The sequence below is a fragment of the Lonchura striata genome, chromosome 2 (genome assembly GCF_050655825.1).
Source record: "Lonchura striata isolate lonStrDom1 chromosome 2, ASM5065582v1, whole genome shotgun sequence".
Taxonomy (NCBI): Eukaryota; Metazoa; Chordata; class Aves; order Passeriformes; family Estrildidae; genus Lonchura; species Lonchura striata.
In genome coordinates this window covers 93,208,793-93,230,040 of record NC_140704.1, presented here as the reverse complement: position 1 = coordinate 93,230,040, position 21,248 = coordinate 93,208,793, and the positions used below count along the sequence as shown (strand labels likewise).

The following is a 21,248-nucleotide window of genomic DNA, read 5'->3' as shown; positions in this document are numbered from 1 at the left end:
GAATATAATTAAAAAGAAACCTTTGCAGTGGACTAATTAAAATTGCAAAATACCTGTAAAAATCTGTGAATAAAACATTGGCATTTCATTTCTTAGTTTATTAATAAAAGTAAACAAATGAAGGCATCTTTTCCAAATACAAAAATTCAGTTAGGAAAAAAAGCCAAGAAAAAATAGATCTTGTATGTTCAGACATTAGAATTTGGTCCATTTTCACAATAGTTGCTAAAAGTTAATCACTTTCCACCTGTCAATGAATCCCCAGTCACTATTTTTATTATTCATTAAATAGTTACTGATGAATGCAAGAGCCGAATGCTTTCTTTCAATTGAAAGTGTGAGAATATTTTATGCTTTCTTTCAGTCATACCTGGGTTTTGCTGGTGTGCATGCCAAATCAGTTCACACTAAACAGAGCAGCCAGCCAGTTTGCTTGCCTCAGTAAATCAACAGTTTATGCCTGGATTCCCCTCTCTAAATGGGAAGAGTTTCTAAGTGAAGATAAGTTGTTTTGCCCAAAATAAAAGCCCTCCTCTGCAGCTAAGCACACAAATGTGATCAGGTTGCAGATCATCCAACCAGAAGCCAGTTTCAGATCAAGGCTACATGATTCTCCCTGGACTGTTACAGCTCATATGCTTACACCTCTGCAAATATCCAGATTCACAGATGTTTCCCAGTGTCTTGTTGGGGCTGTCTCAGAGGGCACACACGTGTTGGATGCACAGGAAGGTTTGGCAGCCCTTGCACAAAGTCAGTGGTCCCAGGGCACTCATCACCATCACTCCATCCCCTGCTGCTCTTCTGATCAGGAAATGCCTCGGGCTGGGCTTGAGCCTTTCCAGCAACACCCTGAATTCCACACCTGGCATTGCAGCCAGCCACTTCAAACATGGTGTTACTTGTTCCTGGTGGCTGAGCTTTTTATCAGCAGGAAAATCTGACAAAAAAAATGTTCTTCCCATTAAAAAGTAACATTTTCAAATAGTTTAAATAATTACTTACATTAATGTAATTTTAAAAATTGAAAATGGAATGTATATTAATTTAATCATTCAGATTCTCTGGAATGGGCTGCCCAGAGAAGCTGTGGATGCCCCATCCCTGCAAGTCTTCATGTCCAGATCGGATGGATCTTGGAGAAACCTGGCCAAGTGGAAAGTGTCTCTGCCCATGGCAGGGGGGCTGGTATTGGATATCTTCCAAGTTCTTTTCCAACTCAAACCATTGATTCTATGATTCCATGAAGTACACATGCAATGTCTGGCACTTTACTCTCAATTTAGAGGAGATAGACTACTCTAAAGATACATTCTGGAGTAAATATGCCCTAAGTGTACCTATTCCTTTTAAGAGAGTGTTTTAATTACAACCAGTATGAGGATCTAAATTGCATCTATTCTTGTTTCAAAAGGTGGGTGTAGGAATTGCTGCAAGGTGATACAAGTGTATCACTGTCCATATACACAGTTGGATGAAAACGATCACCCACCCAGAGGGGACATGGACGCTGTCTGTTCCAAGCACTCTGCCTGGGTGCTCCAATAGTGCCCCTTTCCCTCTCCGGTGGCCACATGAGGAATGGGACTCCTCACTGAGCTCCACTGGGTCACATGGAAGTTAAAAAAAATTCAAATAGTTGTATGGTGTGTGTGTGTTTGTGTGTGTGTGTGTAGATGAACCAGAGCCACCTATTGCTGCTGCCCCACTGCAAGACTTCCTCTACTGTCATCAGCAAAAGCAGGATCTTGGAAGTCATACACAATTTATAAAATATATAGAATTCTAAATTAATGAAGCAGTCATTCTCATACTTAGAAATATTTTTTATTAAATATTTTAAACTTCTCTATGAGACAAATAATATTAGTGGCTTTGTGCAACACAGTGGCATGTAAAGTAAAAACAATTTAATGTGCCAGAGAGGATAGCATTAAGTTACCCTTCATATTGGCCACCCAGCCACAATGATTACACATGTAAGAGTCACTTCATGCACAGTGCATCCCCAAGCAGAGGGGATAGAAGCCAGTTTCAAACAAGCTGGCTTCAGAATCCGAAAGAGGACAAATTATTTGGCCTGGTGCCCTAATCACTTGCAAATATCACTTTTTTGCTTCCAGAAGCCAGGCCATCAATTCTTCACAGTGCATTGCATTGTTATGCAAATGTTTACCTGGAAACAACACATGGTTATCCTTTAATGAAAATAAAATTAACTCCGGATTCATAAAAAATATTTGTTTTTACTTTCCTCATTGATAAAGCATCCTTCCACACTTGAAAAAAAAATGGTTTTATGATAAATGCTTTAAGTTTCCATTAATGGAAGTCTCAGATGTAGCAATAAGGCCAGCACGATCATTTTTTTTCTGACAGTGGTTCCTGATGGCTTTGTAGATGGCAAAGGTCGGGATGGTCAAACTGGGCACTCCAGCGAGGATTACAATGATAGCATACACCCAGGGGGGATATTCAACCTTCTCTGTTTTGGGAAACTCCTCCTGAAAGAGCAAACAACCAAGTTGTAGAAAGTCACGAGGAGCAATTACCTGGACCATGCACACATTCAGTAATTCAACAGATCAAAAATGTGATCAGAACACTGGCCGGCCGTCATGGCACAACAGTTTGCCAATTCCACAGCAGATTTCAGCTCAAGGGTTTCCAGCCTCAGCTGGTTTTGACTTATTTTTACATTAAAATGATGTAAAGAAAATAGCATGAAACAGTAAGAGCCAGGAAGGGAGACTAGGGGACTGGAACACTTCTTTGGCACAGAGGAATGTGGGCATGGGGCACCTGACAGGCCACCAGGGCATATCAACCTTTTTGTGGGAAGGCTGAAATCAATTTTGTTAATCAACCTTTTTGTGGGAAGGCTGAAATCACAGAGTAAAGGAGTACTGAAACATTACAGGGAAGTGAGGTTGCAAAAGAGGAGAAAAGAAAGCAGTCCCATTTCCATATCTTGTGGCAAATGTGCTAGAAAACATTTTCAGATGGAAGATGAATATAACTGACAATGACTCTTACATTAAAGAAGAATACTTAAAATGATTATAAATAAATATTTTGGTTTACACACTTACATAGCTAGGGTCCCAAACACTGTAGAGCAGTTCTTGGTTGACTTTCACCACAAAATAAAAGAAAAAGATAACTAACATAATGAGAGGACTGATGAGTCTCCAGGTAACTTGCCAGAAAATGTTGGGCTTGTGTCCAATCATGAACTCAATATCCTTGTTAAACCTAAAAACAAAACCAGGAGATTCAGACTTAAAAGCTGGCCAGAATCAAAGAATGCCTGCTCGTAAGCAGGGAAGTCCAAACTAGCCCTAAGTGTAGTTCCCAGGAATTTGCTAATCTCAGTTTGAGACCGGAACTGACAGCATCAGGAGTTAGACCTCAGTAGTTCAAATTATGGCACATATCACTGCAAGTCTGGAAAATTATTTTTGGAGACGTACTGTCTTGGAGATGTCTGTGAGACATGTGAAATAGCTTCAACAAGAAAGAGACAGTGCAGATGGATTTTCCCCAGAATATGTTGCAGTATTGCTTCACAATTTTTTTGATAATTACGTCAGTATTGCATAAATTAAAGGGTGATACAATAGTAATATTAAATTGATACAGTATTAATATTAAAGTGATACAATATTTTAAAAGAACAAAAGCAAATAGAAATAATTTGATAATTAGATTATAATATAATGTTTGCCTAATTTGGATATTTACCAGTTTTCTTGGGCTGAATGATGAAACAATATTTAATTTCACCCATTATTAAAACACCTACATTGTGTTATTTGGATTATTCATGGAACATGCAGTGGTCAGTGGGGCAAAAATATTTCCACAAGAAGAAACAAGTTCTGCATTGAGAGTGGTACTGTCTGCATCAGCCCTGAACCAGTTTATGGCTTCTACATATAATGCAACACGTTGTGCACACACTTCTTAAAAAACAGTTTGGAAGTTTGAGGTTTCTGCTTTTGTCTTTTTGTCTGGATTTCCTACATATCCTATGGTGATAAACCTGAGAGGACTATTCAGTTGGTCCTTCAACTTGAACACACTGAATCCACTAGACTCTCAATTACTAAGTAAATTTATTTTATCTTTTCATCCCTAACTTCTGAGGTCTTGGTGTCTTAAAAGGACACAGAGCCCCATGTCCTGACTGCAAGTGTAGTTCATGTGTGTCATGGATAACACACATGTTCTCCTTCAGGCAACAGAGCCATCTTTCTACCAATGACCCTTTCTCAGAGAAAGGTCACAGAAACTCATCTGGAGCAGATAACACCACTTTTGGGCAGCCCTGAAAAGCTCTGTTCTCAGAGAGGGCTACAGTGGTGTGTACTGGCCGCATTAAAATTTGGTATGAGGCTCTTTTCCGAATCAAACACAAACACACACACCTTGCCCCCAGTTTATGGACTCAGCCCATGCTTGTGTCCTAGGAATTATTTTATTTTATAAGCAGTTCCGAGATCTTAAAGGGAAGGAAAAGTGATCAACACAGCCTTTTCTGTCCTTAACAAATTAAAACAAGCCTTCTTTCTCAAGGGTACACCATCTAATTTACCTAAGCTGATTCATGTTTCCTTGAATAGCATAAAAGCATGGGAAAATGGGTCACAAGGGCATTCACCCCACTGTGAGGAGCAGCAGCTGAATCTGGCGCAAGTTCAAGTAAAACTTGTGGGTGATTGAATTCCCTGTGCTTTATTTCACATTTCTTCTGGTTTTATTGCAAACATGAAGATGTTGAAACCTGGTTTATTACATCTGTAGAAAGTTGAGAGGATAATTACTGACTGCTACAACTGATAAAGTCCTGGATTTATCAGCTAAGAATGTATCTCAGTAGCTTGGATTTGCAAGCTGCTGTATACTAATAACTGCAGCCTGCCTGAAGAACCCTGTCTTGGACAGGGTCGTTTAGCACTCCCTGTAAACACTCCTGGGATATAACTGTGTTAAACTTTCAGCTCAGTGCCAATGTGCATGTACTTTGCTTCTCCTAATTAAATGTTTAATGCAATTATCCTGGAGAAGATTTATTATAAATGTCACCATATTTAAAAGACAAATTATCTATAGTGGTTCTTATATAACTGTTGCATATATCTACATTCTAATGGGTACTTTAAAAATTGCATTCATATTAATACACTCCAGAGCTCTTGTTGATGCCTAATATTCTCTTGCAATATCTGAGGGATATCTTTATTTGAACTAGTTGTTAAAGAGCATTATTTATTATAATGTATTAATAAAGGTGAAAGCTTTCACATACAAATACTTAACAAACATTATTTCTTTTTGCTGAGAACTCTTTAAAAAACCTGAAACATATAAGCAACCCTAAATTATAGCTGCATAATTTCATTGATTTCTATAACAGAAATTCTGTGCACAGAGATGCAGCAAGATGTAGCTATACATCTAACAATAATCACTTTATGCATTGATATGAAGTAGTGGTTAAGCTGTATTTCATACCTGTCAATTCCATAAATGTAGACAACTGAAAACATCTCACAAAATGCAATTATCAGCAGGGGAATAGAGCCAGCAAAACTATCAAATAGACTCAGCCAGTAATTACCAGAATTCAGCACAAAAATGAAAGCTATCAAATAACACACCAAACAAACGAGACCTGTGGGGAAAAAAACAAAACAACAGCACACTTAGGCAAAGAAAGCAAAAGCAAAATGGGAAAGAAAACTATTTCCCCAGTAGCTATAAAGCTTAAAACGTAACTCTTGCAGCCTGAGGCCACCATCTTTTTTTTTAATGGCACTCTCAGGAGCCTGGCTTCTGTTTGGGTAAAACTCTAACATTATACAGGTGGCAGATGTTGCAAACAAAAAGGGAGAAAGCTGAGGAGAGAAAACAGGTCCTCTTCCTCATAGATGATGGGATAATGTTGCTCTGAGAGAAATCCTGCTTGGGTGAAGGAAGGACTCAGATCCTCCAACTTCCCAATGGAGGAGACAGTGGACATCATGAGCAGGCTGATGGGCAAGCCTAAAGGGTGACAGCTGCCTGCAGGCTCAGAAGGAGCCTCACATGAGTTGCCCCATTGGGAAACATGAGAAAATCTTCAGTAGGTTGTCTGGGAGTCTTAAGACCATTCCAGATCAGAAGGTAGAAGTGGGGTGGGCTGCTTTTTCAGCATACAAGCTGCTCTCTGGGGAGGGTGGGGAGGTCACTTTTCTCTAAAAATGCACCTACCAGTAATAAGTTCCTTAGGCACTCTGGGGGATATAATCTTGAGATCTTGTAAAGGTACAAGCACACCTTCCATATTTCCAAACATAGATGACAAACCCAAGCAGAAGAGCATGATGAAGAAGAGAATGGACCACAAAGGTGAGACAGGCATTTTGGTGATAGCTTCAGTGAAGACAATAAAGGCTAGGCCAGTTCCTTCAGCTCCCTGGGGAAGATTTAGGATCATTGACATCACACAGCACTTAAATTTACATTGGTAGTCACTAGACTTTGCAATTAAGTAGTTGCTATGCATTCCTACCATATTTAAGGTATCAATATGTGTTAGGTTGTTAAACTTACATCATTCAGGAAAGTTTCCAGATCACAGGTTTCAAACTTGAGGCTTGCAAAAGTTGCTGGATCAGTCATGTTGCACAGCTGCTGCATTTGTTCAAAGTTATCTTGGGTTACATTACCTTCTGGCAAATCAAATGCATTCATCAGAGTAAGAATATTTCTGAAAAAGTGAAATGTATGTAATTTGAAATTATTAATCTGTAAGCATCATCAGGATTCATTTATATCATCAAACAAGTCATTAAGAGTACAATATCAAGATCAGATTTGACGCTGAAAAGTCCAGCAGATGTACATTTGCAATTTTCTTTCTTCCAAGGTGAATATAACACTGTCTTTCATGGCATAGATGACTCTAAATGGATGGACACTCTAGGAACCCATGCAGGATTTAGTTGCTTGTCTTAGCATTGCAGACTAACACCAGTCCCCAGACTGGGTGGATTATGGGAATGTCTAAGTTGTCTGCGGCCGTGAATCATGCAGTGTCACAGTTGAATGGGGAGGAATGAGACTGGAAACCACTGAGTCTGACTGCCAGGGTAAAACGAGGCACCCCTGATGAGACCTAAGCTTTTGAGCTCTCTAGGAGGAAACCTAAACATGGAACTAACACAGGAACCAAGGAATATTACATTCATGTTGTATGTCATCATGGAGAATAATGTAAAATATAGTTGCTTATGCAACAATTATGTAGGAAATAAGATGACTTAAACAATTATCACTGTCTGTGGGATTTGTTCCACAAGATTCCATATTTTTATAAGTAATGAGTGGTTCTGATGCTGTGTGAGTCGAGGTGCAATTATTCAGAAATGAGAAATCCATAGTCAGCAGGCTAACAGCTGCCTCAGCCAAACAAACACCTGCATATTCCGTGTTTTTTTTTCCCAATAACTCACTTATCAAAACAGTCATCATATCTTGCTGTGGCTCTGAATCCAATGATGGAGTATATGACGGTGGCGGCGTAGATGGATGTGAAACCATTGATCACTGAAACGATCACAGCATCTTTCTCACAGTTGTTGCTGTAATTCAAAGAGAAGAAACAATGGATATCAATCACATTCCTAAAATAAATAGCAAAACTGGCTACCAAGACTAAGAAAAAAGTAGTCTAGGATGCATAGGTACATCAGTGAGCTCTCTAAAGCACACAAGTAGTGCTGTTAGATTTAGTAATTTAGAACTTGGTGCCTTAAGCAATTTAATAGCTATGGTTTTGGTTTCTTTTGGTGGCTTTTTTTTTTTTCCCTTTCAAATAATCTTGTTCATAAGGAATAATTGCCTGAGCTGTTTCCATGTTTAGTTCATGGGAAGTAAAGTATGAGGGGCAAAAGTCCCCTGCTTTTTAAGCTTGTCATGGATGTGTGCAGAAACGTGTTGCCACAGGTGGTGCCTTCAATGCTGGTGTATTGTGCTGCAAGGTGAAAGATTTGGACTTGAATTCAAGTACTCAGACGTGAAAAGTGAGCAAAGTTCACTTTTCATAGCACTTAGGTATGGTGAAATTGCAGTAGCCGAGAGCACTTGGAAACAGTTTTGTTTGGCTGTTGAACAAAGTACGGTTCAAAATGTTCTCAAGTTTTGGAAGAACAATGTAACATTATGCTGATAAGATGGGACAGAAAAACTCTGTAGAAACACCTCTGTTGCAGGCACTTCCTGCCAGTGTGCCTGTGCTAATACATAAAATTGGCAGAGCCAGAAACAGACTTTCATCTGAGAGACAAGATAAAATATCAATATTAAATTAGTTAATCATTTTAAGAGAAGGCTGTAAAATTGTAGATAATTCATTTCTCCTGGGCAAGAGAGGAATACTGAGATTAACTTAATGTTGCCATATTAAATTTTCTGAACATGTTCAAGAGGAGAACCAAGTCCTTGTCCAACCAAGTCCTATCACACTGTGTCCTTTCCCCATTTATAGCATTGCAAATGGGCATCTGATGGATGTAGGGCATTGAATTCCTTGCTGTAGTCTTGTGTCAGTTTTTGCAACATAACATGAGATTCTCAATGACAGGCTTGAAAAACATTTCTTCCTTTTAGAGAAAGTAAGATTCTCAAGCTCCTTCTCATTATGAATTAGTGAATCTTTGACAACATTGAAACTTTAATGAATTTTCTGGTGTTTTTGTACTTTCAAATGATGCAGGGGCAGACTCATTGACCTGGTCCAGCTGGTGCTGGATTGCAGGTAGCCCAACACCACAGTGTAACACTGTGGAATTTGCATGGGGACTTTTAAAATTGTATTCTTTGGAAGTTTAGTGACTTTGTTCAGTTCCCTCCTTAAGTCATGAATTATTGAGCATTGAATGAACATGGCCTGAATGCAACTGCCCCGTGTGTTGGAAAACCCCAAGGACACTGCTCCTTTTCTTTGTGTCTTTTGGAAAGGTGGATGCTCCCAGCTCTGACCCCATGGCCATGGGACATTGACTTGGACCTTAAGCAGAGCCTGACATCTCACACTGAGACTTGCAAACACCAAAAATTCCAGGTGATCTTTTCAAAAATACATGAAATCAAAGAATGGTGGCAAGGAACTTCCTCAGTGACTGAAATGCTGCTGTGGTGTAATTGAACCCAAACCAAAACTAAAACACAAATTTATAAATGCATGACCAAGCCATAACTTAATGACATATCCAAAACTTAATTCAGAGATGTCCATCAAAAATATTAGATTTAGCAAATGCCACACAGTTTTTCTTTCAAGAGTTCTGAAGGGATGGCAGGCACCAAGAGGCATTGGTGGTTGCTCCAATATTTTGTAAGAGAATGTAGAATATAGTATTGCATCATAATTCGCAGGCTGGGTCCGTCTCTGGGTGATGGAATTTCTCACTCCCTGGTCCCAAAGCACACATATAAAGGAATTGAATTTAAATTTCAATATGAGATATATATCTTCATTGCAAAGCTGAAGTTTTAAACTGTGTTCTGTGAATTTATTTGAAATATGTGCTTTACCACCTGCTCTGAGACCAAGGGCATCACCATGCACCAAGCTCTCCCACACTCCTGCTCAACAGCTGGTGCTGGGCAGCCAGTCCTCTTCTTCTTATCCTGCATCACCACATCTTTCTCTAGGAGGTCAGTCAGAGCAGGGACCTGAAATCTTGATTTGGGAGAACCAGGAGATGCACTGTACATGTCTGAGGGAAGGCTGTCCCTATCCCAAGAAGCACAACAGTAGGGCAAAATAGGGATGTTTCATTTGAAAGAATGAAATACTCATATAAAATTTAGGCTTTGCCTGGCTACTTACTGAACAGAGTTGTAACTGGAGAATGAAATGAGACCTCCAAAGGCCAGGGAGAAGGAGTAAAACACCTGAGCTCCTGCATCCAGCCACGTCACTGGGTTTGCCAGCTCACTAACCTGAGGCATCAGACACACAGCTTTAAGCACATCCAACATTGCTATTTAAACTGAGCATGAGAGATTTAAAACAACAATTAAAACAAGAACGTTAATCATGCAAGACTCAGTGCTCCTGAAGAATTTCAACAAATAGGTCAATATTTTTGTCAAACTTACTTTTTTTATAAAAGAAAACCTATCTGAAGTTTTTATGTAAGTATTTTTTAAATGGATTTAAAAAATTGCTTTGCATAGCTAACAGATGTCATGTCTGGTTTCAGAAAAGTTGTTTATTACTTAGCATTAATAATGATCATTCAGAGATCTGCTTATGGAAAATGATCCATCTTTTAATTTTGTTTAAATACTGTTATATTATTAAAACATCTTAGGGTTTTTTGTTCATATGAAAATTGGGTGGCTTCTACTCACAAATACATGATTTATGCTTTAAATTTAGGCTGGCTCTTAGGTAGAATACAAGAAAATAAATCAAGCCAAATAAATGACAATCACACTGCTCTGTAATGATAATTCAATTTGTTAGAACAGCTTTTGATGGAGGATGGAGACAGAGAGAAAATATTTCTGTATATGTACACTCGCTATGTCCAGTGCAGAGGATTCACCCCACAGAATCAAGATTTTTTTAAGGTGCTGAGGGATACTTAGAAAAGCACTTACAGGGTCACTTAGAAAAGTGGGAAGGACTAATTTTCTATCAGTTGTTAATTACAGAGAGGACTCCACCATGTTTCACTGAACAATGACCCAAGCAGTGGCTTACATTAGGGGTGAAGAGATACACAATTCCATTGGTTGATCCTTTCAGAGTCAAGCCACGGATCAGGAAAATGGTAAGCACCACATATGGGAGAGTTGATGTCACATACACAGCCTGCACCAAAGATGAAAAAAGTAAATAAACCACTCAAATAAAACAAAACACTTGAATTAAAAAAAAAAAAGTGAAGAAAATAAGGAAATAATCAAGGTGTGGTGATTAACAATAATGGCAAGTTTCAAGTGAGTCACAATTAGCATACTACAGTAATAAATGTTCAATGAAATATTATTTATGGTACATTTGGATAATAAATACTTTTTTAGCAATAGTAATCTATTTAAGAGAAATTGTAATTGTTGAAATTCAAATCAGATTATTCAAAAGCAGCATCAAAAATAATGTACACCCCAAGACCAAACTGATGCAAGGATGGACTCTCAGGTCTTTGCTGGGAAGAAGAAAGTTGGTCACTCTTTTGTCGAGATAATATTTAGGGATTGCACAAACCCAAATAAATCTGTATAGGTGTGTTTTGAAGATAATAGCCATAATAAAAAGACAGTCCCTTTATCTTGCATTAATATTAGTGTTAAAGCCATAATCCCTAAAATGTGTTCCTAGAACCTGTAAGGACAAGGAAGACTCACAAAAAGTTGGTCACAAAAATCTCCACATAAATCAAATAAAGTCAACTTCCATTCATCTTCATTCTTCAAAAAGCAGTCCCAGTCATGACACAAAATTTTGGACATGCTGTCACTCAAAAACCAGACAGCTTCTACAGCATAATTAATTCTGTATAAATAAGGGATCACAACAGCATGATTAATATAATCTCATAAAAATTTCCCCCCAGATAGAGTACCTTTCCTGTTGTTTCAATGCCTCTGATTGTGCACACATACAGCACACCCCACGCACATGTTAAACACAGCAATAGCCACCACTGGATACTGCCAGAATCCTCAATGGAAGTGGAGATGTTCAGTGTTTCTCTGTACCAGAAGTAATCTACAGGAGAGCTCTTGGCACACTCTTCTAAATAATCTGTAACCACAAAATAGTTGTCATTCTGTATGTCTTTTATTTACCTGGAAAAATGGAAGCTAAATAATTAATATCAGTGTTTTAAATTGTTCCACGTAATGCCAATGGATTTGTTGTTGGCAAATTTTCAGATTTTTGGAGGTTGGTTTCATGGCAAAATGAGAGATTTAAAAGAAAGCTGTTTAACAAGTATTTTAATACAGTGGCTCTTCCCCTCCCACACCTCCTTCAGCAATATTTTTTCTTCTGTTTTTCTTCTGTTCTGTGGAGCATTGTTCAAGGTTTTGTCAACTCAAGCTGAATCCCCAGCTCCCTGCAATGTGCTGGCCTGTGCAATATTCTGCCCTGGCCTGCCTTTATATGAGGCTTTCCATGCTTATTCTGGGAGAAGAGGGGCAGAGCACTCAGAACAGCTGCTCACAGAGCCAGCAAAAACACCTGCTTCACACAGTGTCATGCAGGGCTGACCATGGAAAACAAAGCTGCTGTCACCAAGTGGTCTCCAAGGAGCTGTAGACTCGTCATACTGAGAGGGACAGGTGTTTCAAATGGATTATGCATTTTTTTTTCCTTTTCAATGTGCTAATGGAGGATTGTTGAAGAGATGGATGAAAGACATTGCTCAAATCTGGAAAATGTTCATGTTTATACTAGATCTGCACTTAGTGAATATTCTGTATATGAACACATCTGTCAAAATCTACCATGAGGTTTCATATAAGAAGGCAAAATTTGCCTCAGAGATTAAGTGCTGTCCACGTTTTATTTAATGTGTATTTGTACAAAATACAAGTATCACATAGTGCAATGTGCCTGATAGGACTGCCATGCCTTACTGCTATTTCACAGAAAGGCTCATTTAGAGTAACTGTTAGAATCAGAAATCTGTGCTGGGAAACAAATTACAATATTTTATAAAATATACCTGTTCTGTTGTCATTGAGAGGACAGTTATTCCATGGCAGGGGTTCTTGGAAGGAGTTGAAGAAATACCACATCACCCAGGCAATAATAGTATTATAATATAAGCCCACCAGGAAAGATACAAACATTGATGCTATGCCTGAAAAGAAAAAAAAATCAGAACACTGTGTAAATTGCAACGCTCTTGTCTTCAAGATGTATCAAAGTACATTAAACTCAACCTTTCCCTCCACCCCTGCCACATTTTGGATGTAGGTTTATTACTGTGAATGTTTTGCCTTAAAGGTTGGACAGGTGAGTTCTACATAGAGTTAAATCCTAAAACCTCTCTGAGACTGAAGGTGATGCCCACTTAGGAGCCAACTTTCTGAGAGGACTGATTCCCTACTGACACCATAAAATCCTGTTCACAGCCTTGCCAGCTGATGTCCAGGGAGCTTGGGATGCTGGACACAGGTAAAGCTCAACTGACTTAGGATTTTGGTTAAATGAGACTGAAATATCTCCTTCTTCCACAATGTCCCTGCAAAGGGCAGCAGCAAAGGTGGTGTTGTACAGGATGGATGGCTGCCAGGAGGCACAGTCTGTGACCAGGTATGGAATTCACGCTGGTATCTGTCCTCCTCTGCCTGTTCCCAAGTAATCAACCTCTGATGACTTCTCTGGCAGACAGTAAATGCTAATCATTAGCTCCTGAGTGCTACCAAGTTATAAAGAATCTTGAAAAATTCCAGATGCAATGAACAATTATCTTTTGTAACTGATTTACAAATGCACTGGATGCCAAAGCAGACCTCTCTCTTCCCTTTCAAGTGTATGTTTGAGGCTGGAAGGGATCTCTGGAGGTCAGCTGGTCCAACCCCATGCTCAAGCCTGTCCACCCAAAGCTGGTTGCCCAGGACCATGTCCAGGCAGACTTTGACTGTCTTGGAGGCTGGAGACCCCAGAACCTCCCTGGGCAGCCTGTGCCAACACCTGCTCACCCTCACCATGTTTCCTGATGTTCAAAGGCACCTCCTGTGTTTGCTACAGAGGTGAAGAAGTATTTTCTGCAAAATACTGTTTCTATGGTTTTTGGAATGATAACTCTCAGATACAAAAAAGGTAAAAATTAAGTGGAGCTGAGGTCTATCCGATAAAGATTTAATTAATATTTATCCACAGAACAGTTACAGAACAATTTTTGGTGCACCTAAAAATTCATCCTAATGGTAAAAACAGCCAGTATGGATAATACAGAAAATATCACTGAGGCCTGAAATTGGTCTCAGATTAGGGAAAGGTTTTAACAGGACCCACAATACTTGGGAATACGAACATAAAATTGTCATTATCCTTTATCATTATTAGTTTGACCTATCAATGTAGAGTTAGGAAGAGCGGAAAACTAATAGATCCTGAAATTTCTCACAGCACTCCAGAATAAAACCTGGAAGATATGTTTTTTAGATCATCAGTTCAGAGATTTGTGCTTTCTCAGGCAGCTGTTTGACTTACCAACCCCTTTCAGGGTAGGGTGGATAGAGCTCCATACACCCACACTGCCTTTCCTCAGCCTTTGACCAATGGCAAACTCAAGATGAAGTAGGGGGATACCCTCCAGGACTAGCAAAATCAGGAAAGGGATCATGAAGGCTCCTGGAATGGATAAGAAAAATAATTATTCTAATCAGTGAAGTACTAAAACAAAACAAAAACATTAGGTTTGTGAGACATTGACATGATAAGCAACCTGTAAGCACCTCTGTGGAAACACTGCCCTGTTTTCTGAGCAATGCTTTTCCTGCTTGCCCAGGCAGGGCACTCAGGAATCATGGAGTTTCAGCTAGGAATTCTAATTCTTCCCAAGTGACACACATAAACAGAAATTATACACTCTCAAGGTTAAAATTTGAAAAAGCCACCTTTGTATTGCAAGTGGAGGAAAGGTAGCTACTGTCCTGGAATGCCTTCCTTTTTTTTTTTTTTTTTTTTTTTTTTAATGCAAAAAATTATGGTTTTATAGTTGTGACTCATGTGAAGTATATGAAATAGCTGAATGAACTAAGCCCTAAATAGCCCAAAGCCCTAAGTACCCCTAATTATTAGGCAGGAGCCTTGGGCTGTCTGCTTGAAAAAACAATAAGTTCTTGGCATCTGTGTTCGACAATGTTTGGGGTTGATTAGAAGACATCTGAAGTACAGGGTTCAAACCCTGTTAATGACAATAAGGTTGGTTAGTATAGGACAAGTATTCTTAACTAATTTTTTCCTGAACAAGGTGTACCTTGGATATGGGAGGTAACACAGAACATCACACTGCACTACAAAAGTGCTGAGTCAAATGCTTTAGAATTATGGTTATCTGTCGTTACAAAATTGCTTTAACTTTCTAATCTAATAATAATAATGAATCTGAAAGCAATGAAAAAAATGCAGACCAGAATGATGAGGGTTCAAGTCTGAGTATTTACTAACTTTTTTCTCATGTATGCAATGAAAATCAGATAGCAAGTGAAAGAGGAAATCTGAAGAATGAAAACTGTTCCAGAAACTGAAATTTACTTCCTGTAGATTCCAAGCTATCAAGAAAGCTGTCGAGCTATGAGCACACAGCACACCTCTTTAGTTTTTTTGCTTTCTTCTTTTTGTGTCTGTGCAAGGATGGTCATGGGACCCCTTTATCTGACTGCTCTGTCATAGGTATGTTATACTTAAAGACTTCTTCTACAGTATCTTAATAAAGGGAACTCTGTAAATGTCTGGAGGAAATCCCCTGAGGCTGATAGAACACTCTTGCCATGTCCACCATAGAAGATTGTTCAACTCTGAAAGTCCTGCAGCAAATTTTACACACTGTGCTGTCGACAGGGAGAGCTGTGGTGTCGGGACTGTGCTGCTGCTGAATCTCCCTGTCTTAGAGGGAAAGCCATGTCTGCCCAGACTGCTAGAACTGTGTGAGTGGAGGTGAACTTTAGATTAATGAGAAAATACGTATCCTAAATCAGAGTACCAGTCTGCCTCCTGTCTGCTGAAAGCAAAAGTTTCAGAGTACCTTTGAATGCTTTCTAAAGCTGCACAGGAAATAGCCTGATCTCCCCTCCCTTCTGCCAACAGAGATGATATCTATCAAAAAAGATTCTTCTTTGATAGGTATGATAAGGAGCAATTAGTCATAGCTTGAAAAGACTATAAAGGTTGTACATTTCCTTCTTCAATATGATCTTTGACTAGGGACACAATTTCTAATCAAGTCCTCAAGTGATCTTACTGTGACCTGACCAAAAAAGGTGACGTGTCTCCATTAGGAGCACCTCAGCTGAACTAACTGCCAGTCCATGCTTAAGTTCCAAGGTATGATCTAAAATCACTGCAAGCTGAGTTTCAAAAGGTGACCAGGACTTATCCTCAGTGCAAATAGGGGTGTTTGGATCAGGTACAGATCCATCTTCTGACTTAACTGCTACCATTGCTCAAGGACGGCTTTGCAAGAGAGAAGTGACAGGGTGCTATAGCAGAGACCTATACGGCATCCGAAAGAGCAGGTAATGAGGAAAGACCCAGATGAGGCATCCATACAAACTCTGTAGGGCCAGGTTTCAGACTCTTATGAGGTGTCCTGGGCTTGAAAGAGAGAAAATACTCTGGAATTTAAAACTGCTGGTATAAACACAATGATTGTGTCCTTCTCTAATCTTACTCTCATGAGAGCTCCTGGTCAGAGTGTGACACGAGGGAAACTGTGTCAGGCTGACATGGGTTGGAGCACAGGGCACATTTATGGCTTCTTGCACTTCCATGCACTGGTAAGTAACTCTGTCTTTGTGAAAGGCCAGGGACTCCACGTGTGGAGGTTGTCCCACCCATCAGGAGGGGGAGAATGGGTTTCCTCCAGGAAAGGAAGCCATCAGGATTTAAGGGGATGGAATGCAACAGTGAGTGAGCTCTCATTGCATACACTGCAAAAATCTTGTTTACTATGAAAACAAAAGTAAAACAGTTATGAGAAGTGTTATTCACAGAAAGAGGGTGGAGAATCAGCAGATAAAAAACTATTTAAAGACAAATTTGCCTGTACTGCACGTCTAATCAGATGAACTGAAGCCCTTACATGCTCACCGCTGCATGTTCCAGCACAGCTAAGGAAGTCCATAAAGGCAAAATAGGACAAGCCTTTAGAAACTGGAAGGACAGACACTCAGTTCCTTGCAGTGACTGAGTCTGACAAAGATTCAATGAGTCCCAGAACCTCTGCCAACAAGGGAAAAACCTTTGCACTGTCAGCAGTGATGCCAGGCACAGGTGGATGAGGAATCCATTGCCATTTCTGGGTTAGATGCCTTTTGGGTGACAGTGAACAAAGCATGGAGAGAGGGCGGCCCTGTTATATCTGACAGTAGCAGCTACAGCAGTCTGTAAATTTGTAAAAGTCCCTGGAGTGGTGGGAAACAGAGGAAAGAACTTCGTTTTGGAAGAGATTCTAGGTACTCAGAAATTGGAATAAGCCCATGTCACAGGTTTGTGACATGAAAATGCACAGTCAGAAAGACGTGAGTCAGGAATTGCCTGCTTCAGCACTGACACCATTTGTAACAATATCTCAAATAAGACCACAATGCTAAATTTGAATTTGCAGCTAGGGGAGTTCACTTTCCTCAAAACTAGGGTGGATCATCATAGTTCACTCTTTCCTGGCATTACAAAATAGACACTTTTCTCCAAAGTGAGGCAGCACCAGCCTGAGGCTCCTAGATCTACCACAGAGCTGCTCCACACTTAATACAAAGCTGTTCTTGCAAAGACCAAATGGGCTCCTGAGAAGGAGATGTAGCTGAGATGTGAGAAGTGAGGAAGAAAATAAATGAGAAACTCTTCCTCTTGGAGATGATGTCCACATAACCCTTTTCCCGAAGAGACAGACTGACACAAAAGAAAGAGAGAAACAGTCAACGAAGTTGGAAGTTTAACAAACATCTCTACAAATAAATATTAATCAGTCCTTCAGTCTTTGACTAACAAAAAGTATTTCTCAGTATTTCTTCTGGCTTCCCTCTGAACTGTTTCAGTTTGTCAATCTACATTTTTACAGTAGTAACTGGGTTTTAATGCAAGCAAAATGAACCACAGTGATTTTAAAGATTGATAATTTTTTTAGTAAGAAGGTTTTTTGTGTGTGGCTAAATGACATGCTTTATAGAAGTCTGAGAATATCATGTCTGTACAGCTACCTTTGGCAATTGGCTTCAATAAAACATATCTATTCTGGTGCACTAATCACTTTTCAGGGATTAGTCATTCACCCTGATGTGCAGCACGTGCCACAAAGGATTTTTGAATAGAATTTTAGGTATTTGAAATTAACAATATTTAGCTGTAGGAATATTGCTATATTTTCAAGAGAAATAAAATTATAGCTCTCAATGATATATGACACTTTTTTTCTCTTTCTTGCCTTCTTTGGTTTCTAGGGTTCAGTTCTAGCAGCCAGTTCAGAAATCAATCTCTGCTGCATTTCCCCGTTCTCTCAATTTCTCCCCAACCTTTCTGAAAGAAGCTATAATGGAAAAATAATAATTTGTCTTGGCAAACTTGCCATATAGATACATAGAGTCAATATGGTTGGAAAAGACCTCTAAGATCATGGAGTGCAATTACTAACCACTACACCTTGTCCCCAGGTGCCACACCCACACACCTTCAGAACACTTTCAGGCTCACACAGTACACAAAAAATTAAACAAATACTTTTTAAACTGCCACAATCTGAAAACAGACACTGTATATATGTACACAAGCAATGATTGATATTCTAGTCTGAAAACCTTACAACTGAAATATTAGATTCTCATCCTGTTTCAATACTGTATTTCAAAACAAATAATATTTGGTTTGAACATCTGTATAGCTGTTATTTCCTCTCTAAGAGCTTCTTATGTCAAATTTTAAAAAATCATTATTGCTTGCACATAATTCATCACAAATGGAAAGCAGGCAGACTTCAGATGGAGATGTTTTACTATAATAACATATTCTTAGACCTCAACTGTAGCAACATGTTATTTCATCAACTGCTAAGTGAGGAGTTGCTGATGTCCCTTCTTTCAGTGTGGCCTGCAGAGAGATAAAAAAGTTCTCCCTTGTGCAGTGGCAAGGTTTCCATATGCAAGCTGTACATTTAGAGACTTTTTAAAAAATCAATGGTTTAAACATTAAACATGCATCCTCTTTTTTTATAATGGTTATCAGGGATAAAATTAAAATGTTTAACAGTTGATTAAATGACATGTTGCTCAATAAAGATTAAACAAAAGCTATGAGTAATGTCAGAGACAGCTATCAAATGAAGGGAAATTTCAATCTCATTAAGATGGTGAAATCACAGAGGCAAACACCACACCTTTTACATTGTGTGCATATTGAACTCTATTTCACGTTTGGAATGATGGATTTGACAACTCTCAAGACATTAAAGGATAAAACGTGCTTTGCTCTACTAAATTTCACTGGAGTAAATATTCCATTTAAAAAAATATAAACTCATTATCTATGACAACAGAAATAAGTAAATTATGTAACCACCATTTTATTTTTGTCTATTTGGGCATCTCAGTGTAAAAACACTATCATAGTGCTGTGCTTAGGAAGAAGCAGTTCTCAAATAACTACAGATTTAAGTTCAATATCTGAAAATAAATATTACTTATAAACTCAGTGTTCCTAACTGCCTTCACTGCAGACAATTTGCAGAGAAAAAAAATCCACCTTTTTTGAAGTCCAAGTGCCACACACTTGGGTAAATTTTATGCTTTACATTTCTATTTATGTAATCCATTTATGTTTCATAAGGGATATAACATGTACAACTGCCAGTTCACAAAGTAGGTGGACATCCAGCCACATTCAGTAGTGTTCTTGGCTGAAATACTCTCCACACCATTGCTACCAGACCTCACCCATCCAAAATGATCCAAACATTAATCCGTATAACTCATAGTAAAAAAGAAAGAAGATAAGATAGCAAAGCCAATCCTTAGAAACTAGAAACTATTTTCAGGAGACTGTCTATGTAACCTTGATTCTGCATATACCTAATATCTGATATGTGGTTACACAGGAATTTTTCACATCCACTGCAGATATTTCCTGTACAGAATATAGCTGGTTGTTTTGGTTTTGTTTCGTTTTTTTCTTAATCTCTTAATCAACCATAATCCACTGTCATAGCCAATGTGAACTTTATGACTCTAAAATAATCACTCCAGGAACAATTCCAGGAGGAACATAATCCCTGTGTCCAGTAGGAAAGCAGGAACAGGATTTCCTGATGCTCTGCACTCAGGATTCAGTGAAGACATATCTTGAAGACACAAAGTACGAGGACAAACACCATCCAGGGTAAAGGCACTTGAACTCCTGGGGTAGAATGGAGTTTCCTCAGTGAACTCCTATTTGCTTTCTAGTAGATAATTAGGAAAAAGGAGCATAATGTTACAGTTTTACCCTACTCTGTTATAAAGGCACATCTGTGCCCCTGAGTGGACCACTCAAATCCAAATATGAATGAATCATCTTGGCTACCATGCTGAGGGGCAAAGACTAAGGCAAAACTTGCCAAAAATCTAGTAAATAAAAACACATTTCCAACTGGATGTAGGTGAAACTGGACAGAGGGAGTACAACTGAGGCTGGATGTCATAAACAGGGACTACCACAAGCATTCTATTCTGGAGTGGTTTTATGGTGTCAGGGAGTCTCCTTCAGCAATCTGGCAGCTGCAATCCCAGATGTTGCAGTGCTGCCTCTATCGGGTGCTTGGTATGCTGTGAACACGGCTGAATGGGAATTAGAGATACAGGAGCCAGAAAACCTCACGAGGCAGAAATTGTCTCGACACCAAAATATCTTCAGAAATAAGACCTTTGAGATTTGTTTTTCACAGTACAAATAATCACATGTTCAAATTCAAAGGTATCCATCCAAAAAGCAGGCAGTGTTTTTTTTTGGGGGGGTTTTTTTTTGTTTTTTTGTGGTTTTTTTTGTTGTTTGTTTGTTTGTTTTGGGTTTTTTTTTTTTTTTTTATTTAAGGGAGAAGTTTGAGAACAGAAACTGTAACAGGAGGAGGACAGTGGTGGCAAGAGCTGGATTTAGATTGACCATGAGAGGCTGAGTTCTCTACAGCAAAGAAGGAGGAGGAGAAGGAGGAGGGATTGTACAATAGCTCTCCATCCTTATGTGTGATGAAATTAGAATACCCTTTCTAAGAAGTCACAGGAAGGCATTACTTGTGTTTATTGATATGAGTCACAGCATTTGGTGCTGTGCAGAAGAATATTAGAGAAGGTAGTAAGTCTAGCTAGGATACATATCTGTGCATTAGCTTATAATTCCTTTGCTATGTGCTCCCTTTCAAATTCTGCCTAAAATCTGAGTGAGAGAGACCCAGGGGGGAAAAATCCAGGGTTAACTGCTGTCAGTGTTCCTGGCAGTGTTTCCTCAGAAAGAACAAGTTACAGGATGATGAGAAAGAAAAATAATT

General features: G+C 39.0%; 1 protein-coding gene across 1 annotated transcript in view; it reads right to left on the bottom strand.

The window, feature by feature from the left end:
* Window positions 1-2,276: 2,276 nt before the first annotated feature.
* The window catches only part of LOC110469749 (sodium-dependent neutral amino acid transporter B(0)AT1), a 29,251-nt gene continuing 10,279 nt past the window's right edge, over window positions 2,277-21,248 (bottom strand). The window contains exons 2-12 of the mRNA XM_021528791.3: window positions 14,231-14,371; window positions 12,735-12,872; window positions 11,628-11,809; window positions 10,763-10,873; window positions 9,881-9,993; window positions 7,500-7,628; window positions 6,598-6,754; window positions 6,256-6,460; window positions 5,518-5,677; window positions 3,093-3,255; window positions 2,277-2,504 (exon numbers count right to left, since the gene is read on the bottom strand). Coding sequence (XP_021384466.1) covers window positions 2,298-2,504; window positions 3,093-3,255; window positions 5,518-5,677; window positions 6,256-6,460; window positions 6,598-6,754; window positions 7,500-7,628; window positions 9,881-9,993; window positions 10,763-10,873; window positions 11,628-11,809; window positions 12,735-12,872; window positions 14,231-14,371 — 1,706 coding nt within the window. The 3' untranslated portion in view covers window positions 2,277-2,297. The remainder of the gene's footprint in view (window positions 2,505-3,092; window positions 3,256-5,517; window positions 5,678-6,255; window positions 6,461-6,597; window positions 6,755-7,499; window positions 7,629-9,880; window positions 9,994-10,762; window positions 10,874-11,627; window positions 11,810-12,734; window positions 12,873-14,230; window positions 14,372-21,248) is intronic.